At 39.4% G+C, this 14,345-nt stretch overlaps 1 protein-coding gene across 1 annotated transcript; it reads right to left on the bottom strand.

The window, feature by feature from the left end:
- Positions 1–4,768: 4,768 nt before the first annotated feature.
- On the bottom strand, positions 4,769–12,104 carry kcnk1b (potassium channel, subfamily K, member 1b). The gene is made up of 3 exons (XM_034101255.1): positions 11,578–12,104; positions 9,862–10,257; positions 4,769–7,683 (listed from the first exon to the last, which is right to left on the bottom strand). The coding sequence occupies exons 1-3, from the start codon at positions 11,930–11,932 to the stop codon at positions 7,427–7,429; spliced, it is 1,008 nt and encodes a 335-aa protein (XP_033957146.1). The 5' UTR covers positions 11,933–12,104; the 3' UTR covers positions 4,769–7,426.
- Positions 12,105–14,345: the final 2,241 nt, after the last annotated feature.

Here is a 14,345-nt window from a genome sequence, read left to right as displayed (position 1 = left end):
TTGGGTTTAATAATAGGGAATGTTTTTTATAGAGAAAATATGACCAACACTTGCTTTACTCCAGTAAAAATAAAAGCAGAAATGCAGTAGCAAATGAGAGCAGTGGGGAATGTTTTTGCTTGAGGCCACCTGCATTCTCATAGTCCCAGTGTGTGTGTCGGGATATAAATAGAGTTGCTCCACCACCAGAAAGCGGTGCTATAGGATGGATGCCAGTCGTCGCCTCAGTGCAGCCTAACCCACCCCGACCCACCCCCTGTCCTGGGTGACCCCTGACTGCCTGGAAAACTAGCATGCCAAAGTTTCAACAATGGACTTGTTGTTAAAACCTGACAAGCGTCATACATTTTGCTGCAGTGGGTGTTGGATGCACATGCACAACAAGCTTCAATTCCTGCATTATGTGTACGCTCATGCAGCGAAAGGTACATCCAGATTCCTTAAATAATTGCTTAATTTTCACTTTCTGCACAAAGATTAAGATTGTTCCGGTTGCAGGATTTAAACGTGAGGCTGGAGTCTTTTTATCTTCACAGCTCAGAGCAGGGGCGGACTGGGGGGAAAAAGTGGCCCGGGGATTAATTGACAGACAGGCCCACTTAATGCGCGGCATGTATCGGCCGGCCGGCGACGAAAGTATGTAACTTAACAAAAAATCCTATGCATTTAATGTTATTTTGGACCATTATTCATATAGTAATCACATTACCTGAGCCCTTGAGTTGCCTAGAGCAAAATAGTTACGGCATATATTTAGTGATTTTAATGTTAACAGATCATTGATGCAATAACATTTTGACCCAATTTGCCTGACTTGACACATGGAATAAAACATGGGCGTAGAAAGCATCCTCAATGTGGGCAAGGTCCCCCGGGGAGATTTTTTTTTAAATGTTGAAGTTAAATGCATCAATCTGGTCCATTTTGAGAGCAACATTAGGGACTAAATCTATGGCAGTCAGTAGGGGCTTGGACTGTGAGCCGTAGGGTCGCCGGTTCAAGTCCCCGACCAGACCTATTTGGAGTGTGGACTTCTACTTGCAGAGGTCCCAGTTCACCTCCTGCCCTGCTGTGGTGCCCTTGAGCAAGGCACCGGACATGCAGCTTGGGATGTGAGGACATGGCTTAGAACGGGCGTGTCGCCTTCTGTCCTGCCAGTGTTGGCAGGACATGAATTAAAATGTCGAACTCGGACTTAATTTTAAGGACATTTCGGCCAGGGGTGTAGAGCTATATTTGTTTAAGCACCGAATTGGCAAAACAGGAGAGTGTGCAGTGTGCACCAGTCTGCCTTGATCTATGTATTCATGTCTGTGACTCTCACAGTATCTGCTGCCCGCAGCTGTTTTATAGAAGGAACACCTCCTTCACTTCATGACATCTCTGCAGCACCAGGAGGCAGCGGGAGGGTTAACTCAGCCTCTGAGAAGAGGAGCGTGCAGTGCCTTTCACGCACCGCCTTTCACGCACCGCCTTCACTGTGTTTACCTTCAGAATCATTAGAAAGGCTAAAGAGCGGTGTGGCTGATGTGTTTTAACCACACGCACCACACACACACACACACACACACACACACACACACACACACACACACACACACACACACACACACACACACACACACACACGATTTAAACGCAGACTTTTGTTCCTCCATGTTACGTTGTCATTGTTTCACTGACCTGTGATGATTCGGCTACCTTTAGTAATGAATATTAAATGGTGTGAGGAAATCTTTCCACCAATGATCCCAATAAGTAATCCAAAATGTATTCACTTCAGGTTTACGAAAGTAACTGTAATCAGATTACTAGTTTTTCAAATGTAACGCGAGCTGAATACAGTTACTTGATTTTTGTATTTGATTACGTAACGCCGTTACATGTATTCCGTTACAAGCCAACCCTGGCCACACCCCACTGGGCTGGGCTGGGCCGGAACACTTACAAATGTGGGCCGGTAGGATTGTGTAATGTTTTTTATTACTTTGATGGATATTTAAGTTGGAAAAGAACAATCTAATTCAGACTCAATACATCAAGTATTTGTTCTGCCAGACATTTAATACCGAAACCAGTTATATATACTGCACATCTTAGAGCTGTGTTAGTCTAAAAGAGTTCTTCATAATAAATTAGTGTACACCTTCAAAAGATTTCCCCTCTTTTTTTGGCCCTCCGGCCCACACACAGCACCGGCCCACCGGGGAAACTCCCGGTATTCCCAATGGTCAGTCCGCCCCTGGCTCAGAGCCAGGTAGTTTCCTGCATGCATATGAATGATGTAAAAAGACCAAATAGCAATATTAATGAAAATAATCAGCCTTCAGGGGATTGTCATGGTCTGCCCCCCTGATACACTCCTGACTGACAGCCTGGAAGTATTTACTGACTATTGTACTGCATGTACCCGTCTGTGTTTGAGAACAATTTAAAAAACGAATATAGGAGAGAAAGGGTGGGGCCTTAGAAGATGTCCATAAGTATAGGCGTTTTAACTGGCCATGTGCCAAAGTAGAGTTTAGGTTCAGGTTCAGGTTCAGGTTATTTATTTGTACCCGTAGGTAGATTCTGTTTGCAGAGAAAAAGACAAGGGTTCCATCCTGACACTAAAAACAAACACAAGCAACAGACACATCTCTAATAAAGGACTTGTAAAAGTACAAGTATACCCTGCTCAACCAAATCTCAAAAATATTTAAAAAACATTTTAAGAAGGAAAACACTAGTACAAACATGGACATTCAAAATTCACAATTCAAAATTAAATAAATAAATAAAAATAGGCATCTGTGTGACGCTCCTATGATGTGTTAATGTGTGCAATAGCTGCTGGGATAAAACTGTTTTTATACCGCTTCGTTCTACTCCTTGGGACAAGTAACCTCCGGCCCGAAGTTTATGGAGTAATCTTGCTCGTGCATGCAGACGATTTAATTTCTAGCTCATGCTCTCTCCTATATTATTAAAGAATAAATGCATTTTGTTTGTAACATGCAAACAGGCATGTAACTCACCCCAATACCAAAGTTAAAAACTCATGTATTCAAGTTCAGTGTGCAATGAATAAATCATACATGTGTGAATAATAAGTGTCGGATAAATGTGTCTAAGTGTGTGAGCTAACCCCCTTAACACATTCAAAATGCATTGTATTTTGCTGTTGCGACATTTTCTTTATTTTGATCGTTATTACCTGATCCTTTTCCTACATAATACACTGTATGTTCTTCTGATGTCTCCAATTAGTTTCAACAGTCATTTATGTTTTGTAATGTAGGCTGTTAACGTTAGATAAGTGCCATCTTATTTAAATGATTATGTTCTTGATGAAGCTCACAGTTGGTTTTGTAGCAAGTGAATATTTCGTTTTTAAAACAGAAAGGATAGGTGTCATGGTGGCCGCTGGGTATTTTACCATGTGCATGTTTTAAATGTTTCTGTTTGAATGTGCTTCAAGCAGGGCTCACTTCATTTATGAGGATTATTTGAAGTGCACAAATCCAACAAGGGTGCGGCTCCAAGTTTTTCTGTTGATGTCTTATGAGACTGTTCTGTAATAGTCAAAAATGTAAGTCCAGAAATGAACAGCAGGTATAGCGATTTAATCACAAAAAACAGACATTTCAATTCAGTGCTGATTCTGAATATGCCTGATTTGTACTCCAACTGACTGACATCCATAAGATAAAACAAGATAAGATTCATTAAGATAAAATAAGATATTAAGAAAATACAAAATAACATACAGCAATCATACAGTACTCACACATTGCCCAGTGCCTGTTGTAGACAAACCAGTAGTCGTCCGGCAGTCTCATAAACAAAGTATAAACATGTTTATACTGGTAGGGATTCTCAAAAGTATTGTTAAATTATTATGCACCCACAGGTAACTGCTTTCTGGTACATTGCATCCATTAAATACGACACCAAGAGCTTACTTTCCCTCATCTTTATTTCAACTTGATACCATGGGTGTCAGTTCAGTGGCTCTCTAATGAGGCGCCTGCAGAGGAAATCTGTTCAATGAGAATCACACTGGAATAAAACAATATAATGTGTAATGTTTTTTATTACTTTGATGGATATTTAAGGTGGAAAAGAACAATCTAATTCAGACTCAATACATCAAGTATTTGTTCTGCCAGACATTTAATACCGAAACCAGTTATATATACTGCACATCTTAGAGCTGTGTTAGTCTAAAAGAGTTCTTCATAATAAATTAGTGTACACCTTCAAAAGATGTCCCCTCTTTTATCAAGTGCCACATATAATGAGTTTGATTTGCAAATCATTGCTCATTATGCTCAAAGAAGAAAGCACTTCCTGTTAATCACTGGCAGGGATTTCTGTGAGCCTTTTGTTCATCTCCAACTTCAACTACCACCTTTTCTATGCTAGATACAATTATGGACTCCACACCTCCATTTCATATTCAAAGACGAGATGAAATACTAAAACAGTGCTTTAAATAAGCGACAATTAACCATATTCTCTCTTTAAAAGGCTCTCCAACACCCTGCAGATAGTCACATTCATTGCCATTTGTTCTGCTCTTCTTTTTACCCAAGTGGTTTTGTGTGTAAAAAAGATTGGCGACGTTCACTCTTAATTGTATACATTTAGTTTAATTAAACATATAAATATGTTGCTGTGTTGGCAGGGACATAGATCCACACAATACCCACAAATTATCTATATATGTACATAGAAGACTAGATAAAATAATCAGAGGGAAAAGATAAATAACAACAGAGTCAGATTAGTTAATAACAAACCGACTTTATTTAAGACACAGTGATATTTTACAGTTCATGGATTCAGTTCCTATGCTAAAATGAATTTTTTTTTACAGAAAAACTAGGTGCACCATTGACATCTTGTTTACCATTATTGGAATAAACACTAAAATACTTTCCGGAGCTGATGAATTTACAGTATTCACCACAACAACTGCAGAGATATGTACAGAAACATGGGATTCGAATTGTTCCAAACAGGTTACTTTTGTCAGCTTAAATAAATAATGTCAGTGTGTGCTTCCATTTGTAATCCTTGACACAATGTGTTCTCCCTGAACGGATTCTCTTTTCACCCTCAAGACCAACTGTATGTGCGTGACAAACACTGCCGAAAACAGAAGGGTAAAATCCTTGACATCAATCTATGTAATGTTTCTTCAAAACAGTGAAACATGTTACAGTAAAAGAGAAACCATATTGCATGGCAAAAAAACAAGTTTTCCCTTTTTTAAGCAGACATTTTCATTTCGTTAGAATGCTTCACAGTTCACACTAAGGCCCAGACTGGTGGAAAAAGCAACTAAAATCCCACTGATGTAGAAAATACAATATTAAAGATCAGTGAGTAACTCGGGTGATTCAAAGCTAATTTTGCAAGCGGTTATGACACCTTGCCACAGCTCACCTGGACCGTTTCAAATAATTGGTCAGCGCTAACCTAACAGAGCAGAGCAGCGACGCGTGAAGCTGCAGGCTGTCAATCTCACTGTAGCAAACGGCTTAAAAAACGTTACATTCAAGACTTCTTCATGAAAAGCTGCGACTGTCTTGATGTGGCTTTGTAGCAAAGAAACATGAGGTCAGAACATCAGTTCCACACGGAGACTGAGACATAGTTAAAATTCATAATAAATACATGTAAAAAGTCTGCATTGTAGCAGTATGCTACACTTTACGAGTGGGTGTTTATTTGCGGCAAACAGAATATTACAGGATGGATAACGGCGTGAAATAATGTACACGTCACACCTTTTCCCTGCAGATGCAGAGGCTTTTTTGAAGGAGTGCGATAAAAATGTCATACAAAATGTGCATGTGTATATATTTAATTTCCAACTATGGAAAGTTATCCTTGGTTGATGAGCAGATAAAAACTGATGTGGTTGATTTAGCCGCACTCTTGCTCTTTGAGTTTCCCAAATACACCTTTTATGGTGAATAATTACTAGTAGTTACTTCTGAAATGTTGTAAACCTTCCTCATGTCAAAAATATACATTCAAATTATGTTAATACAGTAAAATAGTTTCTGTTAGACTGATAGCTCTTTTTTTTAAGCTCAGACAAAATATCAAGTCTTTAAAGATCATCAAAAGTACCATTGTCTTTCCATTAAAAATATCTTGATTAAATCTTTGGAACCATGTCCCTTTTCTCTCCCAGTAATACCAAACAGTTATTTGTATCTGTACCTCCGCCTGTGCAATCTGAGCTGCGTTTATCGACAGTGAAAAGTGTGGGGTCAGCCAGCACTCTGTCATTCCCTTTTTAAACCTCGCTAACCTCTACTTTCCCTTTCACACTGTCCAGCACACATTAAGCCATCCGGACAAATCAATAAATTATAGTGCTTATTGTCACACATGGACAACTACGAAAATCACTTCAACATGTAGAGAAAATATACAAAGCTGCAGGTAAAAACTATTCCTCACAATGAGATGTGTAACAACGTCAAGTCCAAAAAGAAAAGTCAACACCTCCGTAAAGATGAGCCAAAAGTGCTACCAAACAACTTTGTTGTTTTATGCAGAGTAAATATGTTCTTGCTAGCAGTTATTTTAATCAAAGGCTGTTTTTCTTGGGAACTTTCTATTCTAAAAAGGTAATGTTTTTCAGGATATCTTCTCCAGAGCTCAGCGAACCTATGGTTCGTATAATGTATTGTCTGTTCTTTCAGAAGCTTTGTTCAGGATCACTGCTAGCTCTCTTTCGATCAACCATGTGACGCACTTCATGCAATGGAAAACAGGACCCTGAAACTTTCACTAACCTTTAAAGAAATCAATAGGAGCCGATCCAATAGAAAACAAATCAAATGAAGCATGTGCAGCATTAACTGTTTCTTGCTGTCAAAATTCCTTATGGTAAATTCTGAACTCAATTATTAATAACTTGCATTGTTCTTGAGTGTTGGTTACTGCTTGGCTCATCTTTAACAGGTGTTGTCATTCTCAATGGCGCCATACTGTACATCTTAAAACATTAACCTGAATATGTACATTCTACATACCTGTCAAGCATCTCTACTTATAGGATACATACATGTTTATGTTTTAATATGCGAGACACTACAGAGAACTGTCCTATATTCCAGCTAGGGTTAAGAGACCAATTACTTTGAAAAATGTTACCTAAATATGGAATAAATAGCACGGTTTATCTCTAGTGAGTCATAAATACAGCAGATGGCTATTATTGATACACATTTTCTCCCTTATTGATCAGTATTGTGGGTTGATGAAGAAGATTGTTTGCTTGATCGGAATAGTATCTATTTGTTTTACTACTACAGTTAGCAGGACTGAGCTTTGCATGATGCCTTCAGTTATGATATACTAATACTTGTCTATAGTGTTGCGTGCATTAGCCCCTACTGTCACATTGTCAGATTGTTGTTTACTGGATCATGGGATCGTCGTTGGGAGACACCAGACTCGGCACGCTAACAAACGGCTGTGTTTTGCCCTTGGTGTAGACGGTGGCTCTGTTGGACACGGTGGTGAAGGACAGGTGGTCGTGCTCCAAGATGGCGAGGCGGTCCTGGGGCTTGTCCTTCTTCAGGTAGAAGATCTTCCTCAGCTGCTTCAGCTGCTGCAGCTCGCAGAAGGTCTCCAGCACCACCAGCATGACAATCAGACCCAGGATCAGGTACACTGATGACACAAAAAGCACAGGCAGGGGATTTAAGAAAGATAGTATAGCTGCAGTAAGTAGTTTTATTCAATATCACCATATAAAAAGAAAACAAGAATAAACACATATCTTTTCATTACCCTGACAAGAAACACTTACATTTTCACCTAGATTTAAGATGTTTTTGAGATCTTAACAGTGAGGTTTCTATGGGAGTTCAAACTATTTATACTTTTGTATTAATATAGGTTTTACCTTCTTTAGTTGTCCTATGGCTACTGTGGTTGTATTTATCCAGTTTAAAGTAGTTTATCATTTCTCTATGCCATTGTATTAGGAACAACACAACTAATGAATGTTTCACTATTGTCCAAATGCCTGTTGTTTACATCTGCTGACACAAGAGGGCAGTGGCTAGCCTTACATGTTACCATAAATGGAGTGTGTGCTTTGTTGAATGGTAGGAAAAAAACAGCTTTAGACAATGCTTTAAATCAACATTTAAGTATGTGTTGATCAGTGCCTGCAGCAAAATATTTCACTGACTGGTTTCCCCTTCAAACAGGCAAACAGGGGGGAAATCCCCCGTGAAAATCCCTAGCATCCCAAGGCGTGTTTAAGTCGGTGTTTAAACTGTTTTATTGTAATACGACTATTGTAAAAGCCCCTTTTTTACAGCACCAGTGAAAGGTTTTACTATATATTTGCATTCAAGCAATAGTCTTAAGATTGGGCTTTATTAAGAAGGCAGGACATATTGTATGTACACAGAATCAAGCTATACCGGCTTACATGCAAAACACAAAAGCAATGGAAGTGCTAATCATCATGCAAAATCAAGACAAACAAACGAAGTGGCAAACTAAGTCTTCTGTTTCATAGCTGCAAAAGGTTTTGCCGATAGCAATGTCACTTCCGTTGTTCGTCACAGAAGAAGTAGTACAAAGGTTTCTGGTGGTATTTTTGCAAACCAATATGGGTCAGAGCTTCCTCTCTGTTCCTGCTAAATAACGTCTCACTGGTGGTGCGTACAAACCTCCCACACACATGCAGGCGACAGTTCACTACAGCAGCGTTCATCATTCATGCTGTACACCCACAGCCTATCAAGAGTGCATGGGTTGAAATTGAATTTGACTTTTATTCTGGGCATTAATAGCTTTGACAGTGCTGCTAAAAGGAAGCTGAACAATCATGCAGAAAATGCAATCAATGCCTTGGTGCTCTCCATTAGGCCAAGCTCCGTTTTTCTCCGTCACTGCATTCTGTTTTCTAAACTTGCTGTATTAAGACGGGATGGAAAATGCAAAAAGCCTGTCAAAATGTTGCTTTATCAGCAACATACCACAGTTAAACAACGTACATTTGCTAAAAAGTCTTTAGTTTAGATTAATAGCGGCCTATTTTTAAATCAATAGTATAGCCTAAAAATAGCAATAGCAATGCTGTAAAGTGCTGTAAAATGTATGTTGTATCATCTAAGGTAAAACTGAGATAAAGCCACTACTAACCATATGTACTACAATCTAGATCTGAAACAGGAACATGCTAGTCTTGCTTCAGCTAATTCTTATCGACCAGTATATGAATCTACAAAAAGGGAACCAATTATACCTGAATCCTATTTGTGTATCTGTTATTCTTAGACATGCGTTTACCATATTGCATATGATATAAGTTATAACACATTCTTTACCACACATTTACAGTAAAGATCGAGCTGGTTGTGTCACACCCAGATCAAAGTTCACCATCATAAAACAATCCATATGTGATACTCTTACACACCTTCACCGTAAATTATTTTGAAACTGAGGAACTATTTAACAAATTAAGACTATCACACTATCACATATCGTACAGTGTTATGCACATTCTATATCTACATCTATATAAGGGTTTCATTTGCTTGATGCTTCCTGTTCCTTCCAGTACAAACAAAGAAAGCAGTATATCCTCTTTGCAACAGGAAGTGTTTATGAGAAATGTAATTCGACGTGCAGGCACTAACACAGGCTCTGCTGTGTGCAAGTTGTCCTAATGTATTGGCTCGCAGTATATATGATTTGACAATGATATGACAATGTTCAAAAGGGTTCACAAAGAACCATGACAAACACCTTTATAAGGATTCAAATGGACTTGATGCCATGTCTTTTCCATGGAATTAGCAAGTACAAAGAACAATGTCCACTCACCAGTGATGCCCACTTTGTAGAGTTCCCTGAACTTCTGATTGGTGGCCTCTCCAGGTACGTAGTCTCCCAGGCCGATGGTGCTGAGGGAAATGAAGCAGAAGTAGAAGGACTCCAGGAAGTTCCAGTTGTCCTCCAGCGCTGAGAAGATGGCGGCGGGGATGAGGAAGAAGCAAGAGACGGCCGTGGTGGTGAGGACGGTGGCGTGGACGATGGCCACCAGAGGCTTGGACACGCCCCAGCGCCTGTAGAAGTACATGATGGGCCTGCGCGTGCTGAACACCATGATCCTTTGCACCACAGCAGTGAGGAAGAGGAGGGTGAAGGGGATGCCAATCACTGAGTAGATAATGCAGAATGCCTTCCCACCGCTTGACAGTGGGGCTGTGTGACCGTAACCTGCAGGGAAAGAAAGCACACAGGAAATAAATTGGTGTAAACATCTTCACTCCATCTCACAAAACTGCATGATGTTTCTGGTTTATTTAAACGTATCTGACTATGTTCTTGAACATCCAGAACAGGAAGTTAAATACAATTAGGGAACTAAACACAGTAACCGGCAATACCCAAGATGTAGGCTCTCTTAAAGCAGTTACAGGTAGATAGAGGATGATTTTTGAGAATAGGATTATTTTGCAAAAAAAAAAAACATGTTCTTGTGAAGTGGAACTAACAAGAGTGTAAAAAATATAATGAGCCTATTTACAAGAGTGTGCAAATAAGTTACTTGAAGTTGAATGTGTCTACTTTTGTAACAAATAAGATCAATGACAGACTGGTTCATGTAGCTTTTTCTGTAGTGAATATTAAAAGGGGTGTGTTCATGGTGTGTGTGTTTTGTGAGTAATCTATCTGTAGTAACTGTTGAGAAACAAAGGTATTAGAAAGTATTCCACAACAGTCCGCATGTTTGATTCATCACAGTTGGTGGGACAAAATGAATAGCAAACCTATTCGGAATGGGCCATTGCGATTAATAAAAACAAAATGTTTAAGACATTCAGAAAAAGACAGAGCTCTATCTGACCTACATATCTGTCAAGTCTCTGTTTAGCCATCATCAGAATGTGTTGAGACATATACAGGAAAGGCTTTAGTAGATGTTATCACCACAATCGTGTATGTTGAAACCTCCCAGATAACTGCAACTGCGGTCAGACTAAAGTTCTTCAGGTATCCTCCCTGACGTCTCCTGTGATTATTCGAGCATTGCTAGATAACAGAAAACACCTCTACAGTATGCACAGTGCCATACAAAATGTGTGTAAATAACAAACTATTTGTTTAAAAGCTTGACCTAAACTAGAACATGTAATGCCTGAGGAAGGTGATGATGTTGACATAGAAAACGGTTATGTATGCTCCTGTCCCTCACACTGGATGAAGGCTTGCCTCTGTCTGCAATACAGCAACATACTGTGCAAGAGGGCAGCTCATTTAATGTTGTCAAGAGGCAAGGCAGTGTTCACTGTGCCAAAATAAATGTAACATATACAAATGTACATTTTTAGTTTATATACCAGCTTAATTACATTCAGAAGGACGTTTGTGTGGCATAGCAGTGGTTTGGGTACATTAGAACCCCCCAGAAAACTATTTCTAGCCAAAACATTGGCCCACTTCAGACTAATGTTGGTTGTAAACAAATGATATGTTGCTCTGCTCGCCTGGTCGGCTGCAGCATCACATGCACTGTCCTCGGGGACCAACACTTACCTGTGGTGGACAGCACGGTGCTCGCGAAAAACAGCGCAGAGGTGAAGTCCCAGTTCCAGTTATCTGAGGCGTTATTGAGGATGGAGACCCCATAATTACTGGCATCCAAGGCTTTCTTTAGAAACCTCTCCAGACGATCCTCGGATAGACACTCGTTTTCTTGGAGGAACTGTTTTTTAATGGTTCTCAGCTCCTGGCGCAGGAGGTCTTCGTAAGGCAGCTCAACCGAAGAAAAGACCACAGCACCGAATACGAGATAAAGGACATACCCCAAGACTAGAGACACAAAATACCATGTCGATTTGTGACTCTGTATCAACCGCACGCATGAATTGCTAGCAAGAGACTGGAGCATTGTTGTACCTCGGGGTAACGTTACCGTTGTATATAAGTATATTACTAAACTAACGTTATCAATGTAGTGGCCTGGCGCGTTATATTACCGAAATAAAGAGCTATCCTCCAGAGAGGGATGTTTTTATAGACAAAGCTCAAATGAGGATCCTCTCCCCCTCCACGAAACCTGCTGTGGGTTCAGAAGCGTTCAGGTGCCGTCGGACATATCAGTGTCATTGGATGAGAATAAGAGTATTTTGCTATAGAAACTGCTCCATGCGATTGAACTTGCAACGTAAGATTGTTTTGGACGGCTTGAATAGACACATAGCTGTGAGATAATGTTTGTATAAAAGCACGAACAAAAATAGGCCATGTAAGGTTTCATCATCATCAGCTTTATTTGAAGAGACTCTTGGTCCATTTTTTTTTTTAAAGACACTCAACACTCAAATTTCTCTGCCACTATGTAAAAATGCAAAAACATCGTACTGGGACTGATTCATAAAATAATAAATACAAATCCGCAATTCCGTTTATGTACCGTTAATTTGTTTGTTTCGTCTATTTAAGAAAAAGAAACACGCATTAAAAGGTCCCTGCATGTAGTTTTCATATTTACAAGCTTTTATTGACCCTGAATGCATCAAGTGATGTGGCGGCAACCAGAGCCCTAGAGATACTAATCTCTCTCGGGCTCTGGCGGCGACAAAGGCCGGGCGTGTGACGTAAGAGTTTCCGTTCCTCTCCTCCCAGGTAGTCTTTTGACCGCTGCTTTTGACGTCTTTCGGTGTCTATTTAAAGCCACCGTTAACGTCCAGCCATTGTCACCGTCTCATCGGCTTTTGTGTTGTAACTAAAGAAAGTGAATTAGCATAATGTAAGATGATACGCCCCGATACGTAGATATAAAGAAAGTTTAGAGGCATGCTGGGTTGAGACAGGTGCCTTCAGTAAGAACTGAGCTCGGTTAAGTTAGAAACATATTGACGTATTTGAACTTGATGGATCCATAATTCATAAACATATTGTTGTTAAAACGACTGCAACCCTAACCCTAACCCCCTGTCTGCAGTCGGAGGAGAGACAAGTGAGCAGGGACCGTTCACAAAGTGCAGCACCGAAAGACACACAAAAATATTCAATGACTACCCTTTGATACCGTCAACATAAAATGCTTTTAAAGTATTTATTGTGTATTCAATAACCTCAGTATTGTACAGTGCAGTGCTACGAAAATAACAAAATGGGTTATACTACAACTTTAGTTTGAAAAAGAATACCTTGGAACGATTATGATTTTTGTTTTGTGTGTACACTATTCAAACAGGTGCTACCAAACTAACTTTATAAACCAACGCTCTCCTGCTGGTTATACCACAAACTAACAAGTAAAATATTTTTTTTGCATAATGTTGATGAATATTTCTTTTGTAAAATTGTCTCCTGCTCCTGCGCATAAAATCACAAAAATTGATCATGTAAAAATGACCATTCTGCATTATAGATGTAGGTGTATTTCACTGCAAAAATCTTTAGTAGGCGTACTTCAACTTATGTAAGCTTTTGAATGCAAGACATGTCCTTGAAAAAGAGTGTTTTCGAACTGTAATAATACTTGGAGTGAAATATCAAAATTATTCGACTGTGACTTCTGTAGAAACGTCATTTCATAAATGCAGTTTTTATGTAATGTTGAATTGTTATTGTGATATTACTGTTTTATCTTTGAATGGGCTGCCATTTTAAATTGAAAATGAGTTGTTTCTGCTTTTTAATCGCAGCAAGTTTGCTTCTTGCCTTGTGATGGGTAGTGATTGGTCTAATGGATAGTGAGGTGGGCTGAAGATCGGAAGGCAAATCCCGCGAGGAACACCACCACTAGTGTGCCCTTGAGTAAGGCACTTAGCCCTTAGTTACTCCAGGGAGAATGTCCCTGTAATCGGTCATTATAAGTCGCTTTGGATAAAAGCGTCAGCTAAATGAAATGTAATGATGAAGTGTAACGAAAACCTATACAGTACGCTATGGGAACAATATTAATTTGAGTATTTAATTTGTATAAATGACCTTATTAGAAATCCATACTATAATTGTACATCCACACTAATTATGAATATGAATACACTATTTCGAATTTCTGGATTGTGAGTTGCCATTGAAAACATTTTCAATTAACTTTTTTTGTTTTTAGGTATTTGTGGCCACTTGATTTTAGGTACAATTGACCAAATAATATTTATGAACAAACATGTAAAGATAAACTGTCACATTTATGACTTGAATATAGACATTTTTGTTAGTAGCCTCATTAAGTTTGACTAACCAAGTGGAAACACTGCTACAAGTCCACCAGGGGCCCTCAGAACACCCAGAATGCATGGGCTGCTGCACATTACAGGAATACTGCATACAATTCACTGCAGGTGAGA

Source organism: Pseudochaenichthys georgianus, chromosome 15 (assembly GCF_902827115.2).
Source record: "Pseudochaenichthys georgianus chromosome 15, fPseGeo1.2, whole genome shotgun sequence".
In the NCBI taxonomy this organism is placed as follows: Eukaryota; Metazoa; Chordata; class Actinopteri; order Perciformes; family Channichthyidae; genus Pseudochaenichthys; species Pseudochaenichthys georgianus.
Note: the sequence above shows the minus strand (reverse complement) of the source record. Positions and strands in the feature narration are given on the sequence as shown.

Excerpts from the sequence above, each read along its gene's own strand:
- kcnk1b (XM_034101255.1), bottom strand. The coding sequence starts at position 11,932 with ATGCTCCAGTCTCTTGCTAGCAATTCATGCGTGCGGTTGATACAGAGT. Across the intron at positions 10,258-11,577 it reads CACCGTGCTGTCCACCACAG|GTTACGGTCACACAGCCCCA; the intron begins GTAAGTGTTGGT and ends CTTTCCCTGCAG. Across the intron at positions 7,684-9,861 it reads CTACAAAGTGGGCATCACTG|TGTACCTGATCCTGGGTCTG; the intron begins GTGAGTGGACAT and ends TTGTGTCATCAG.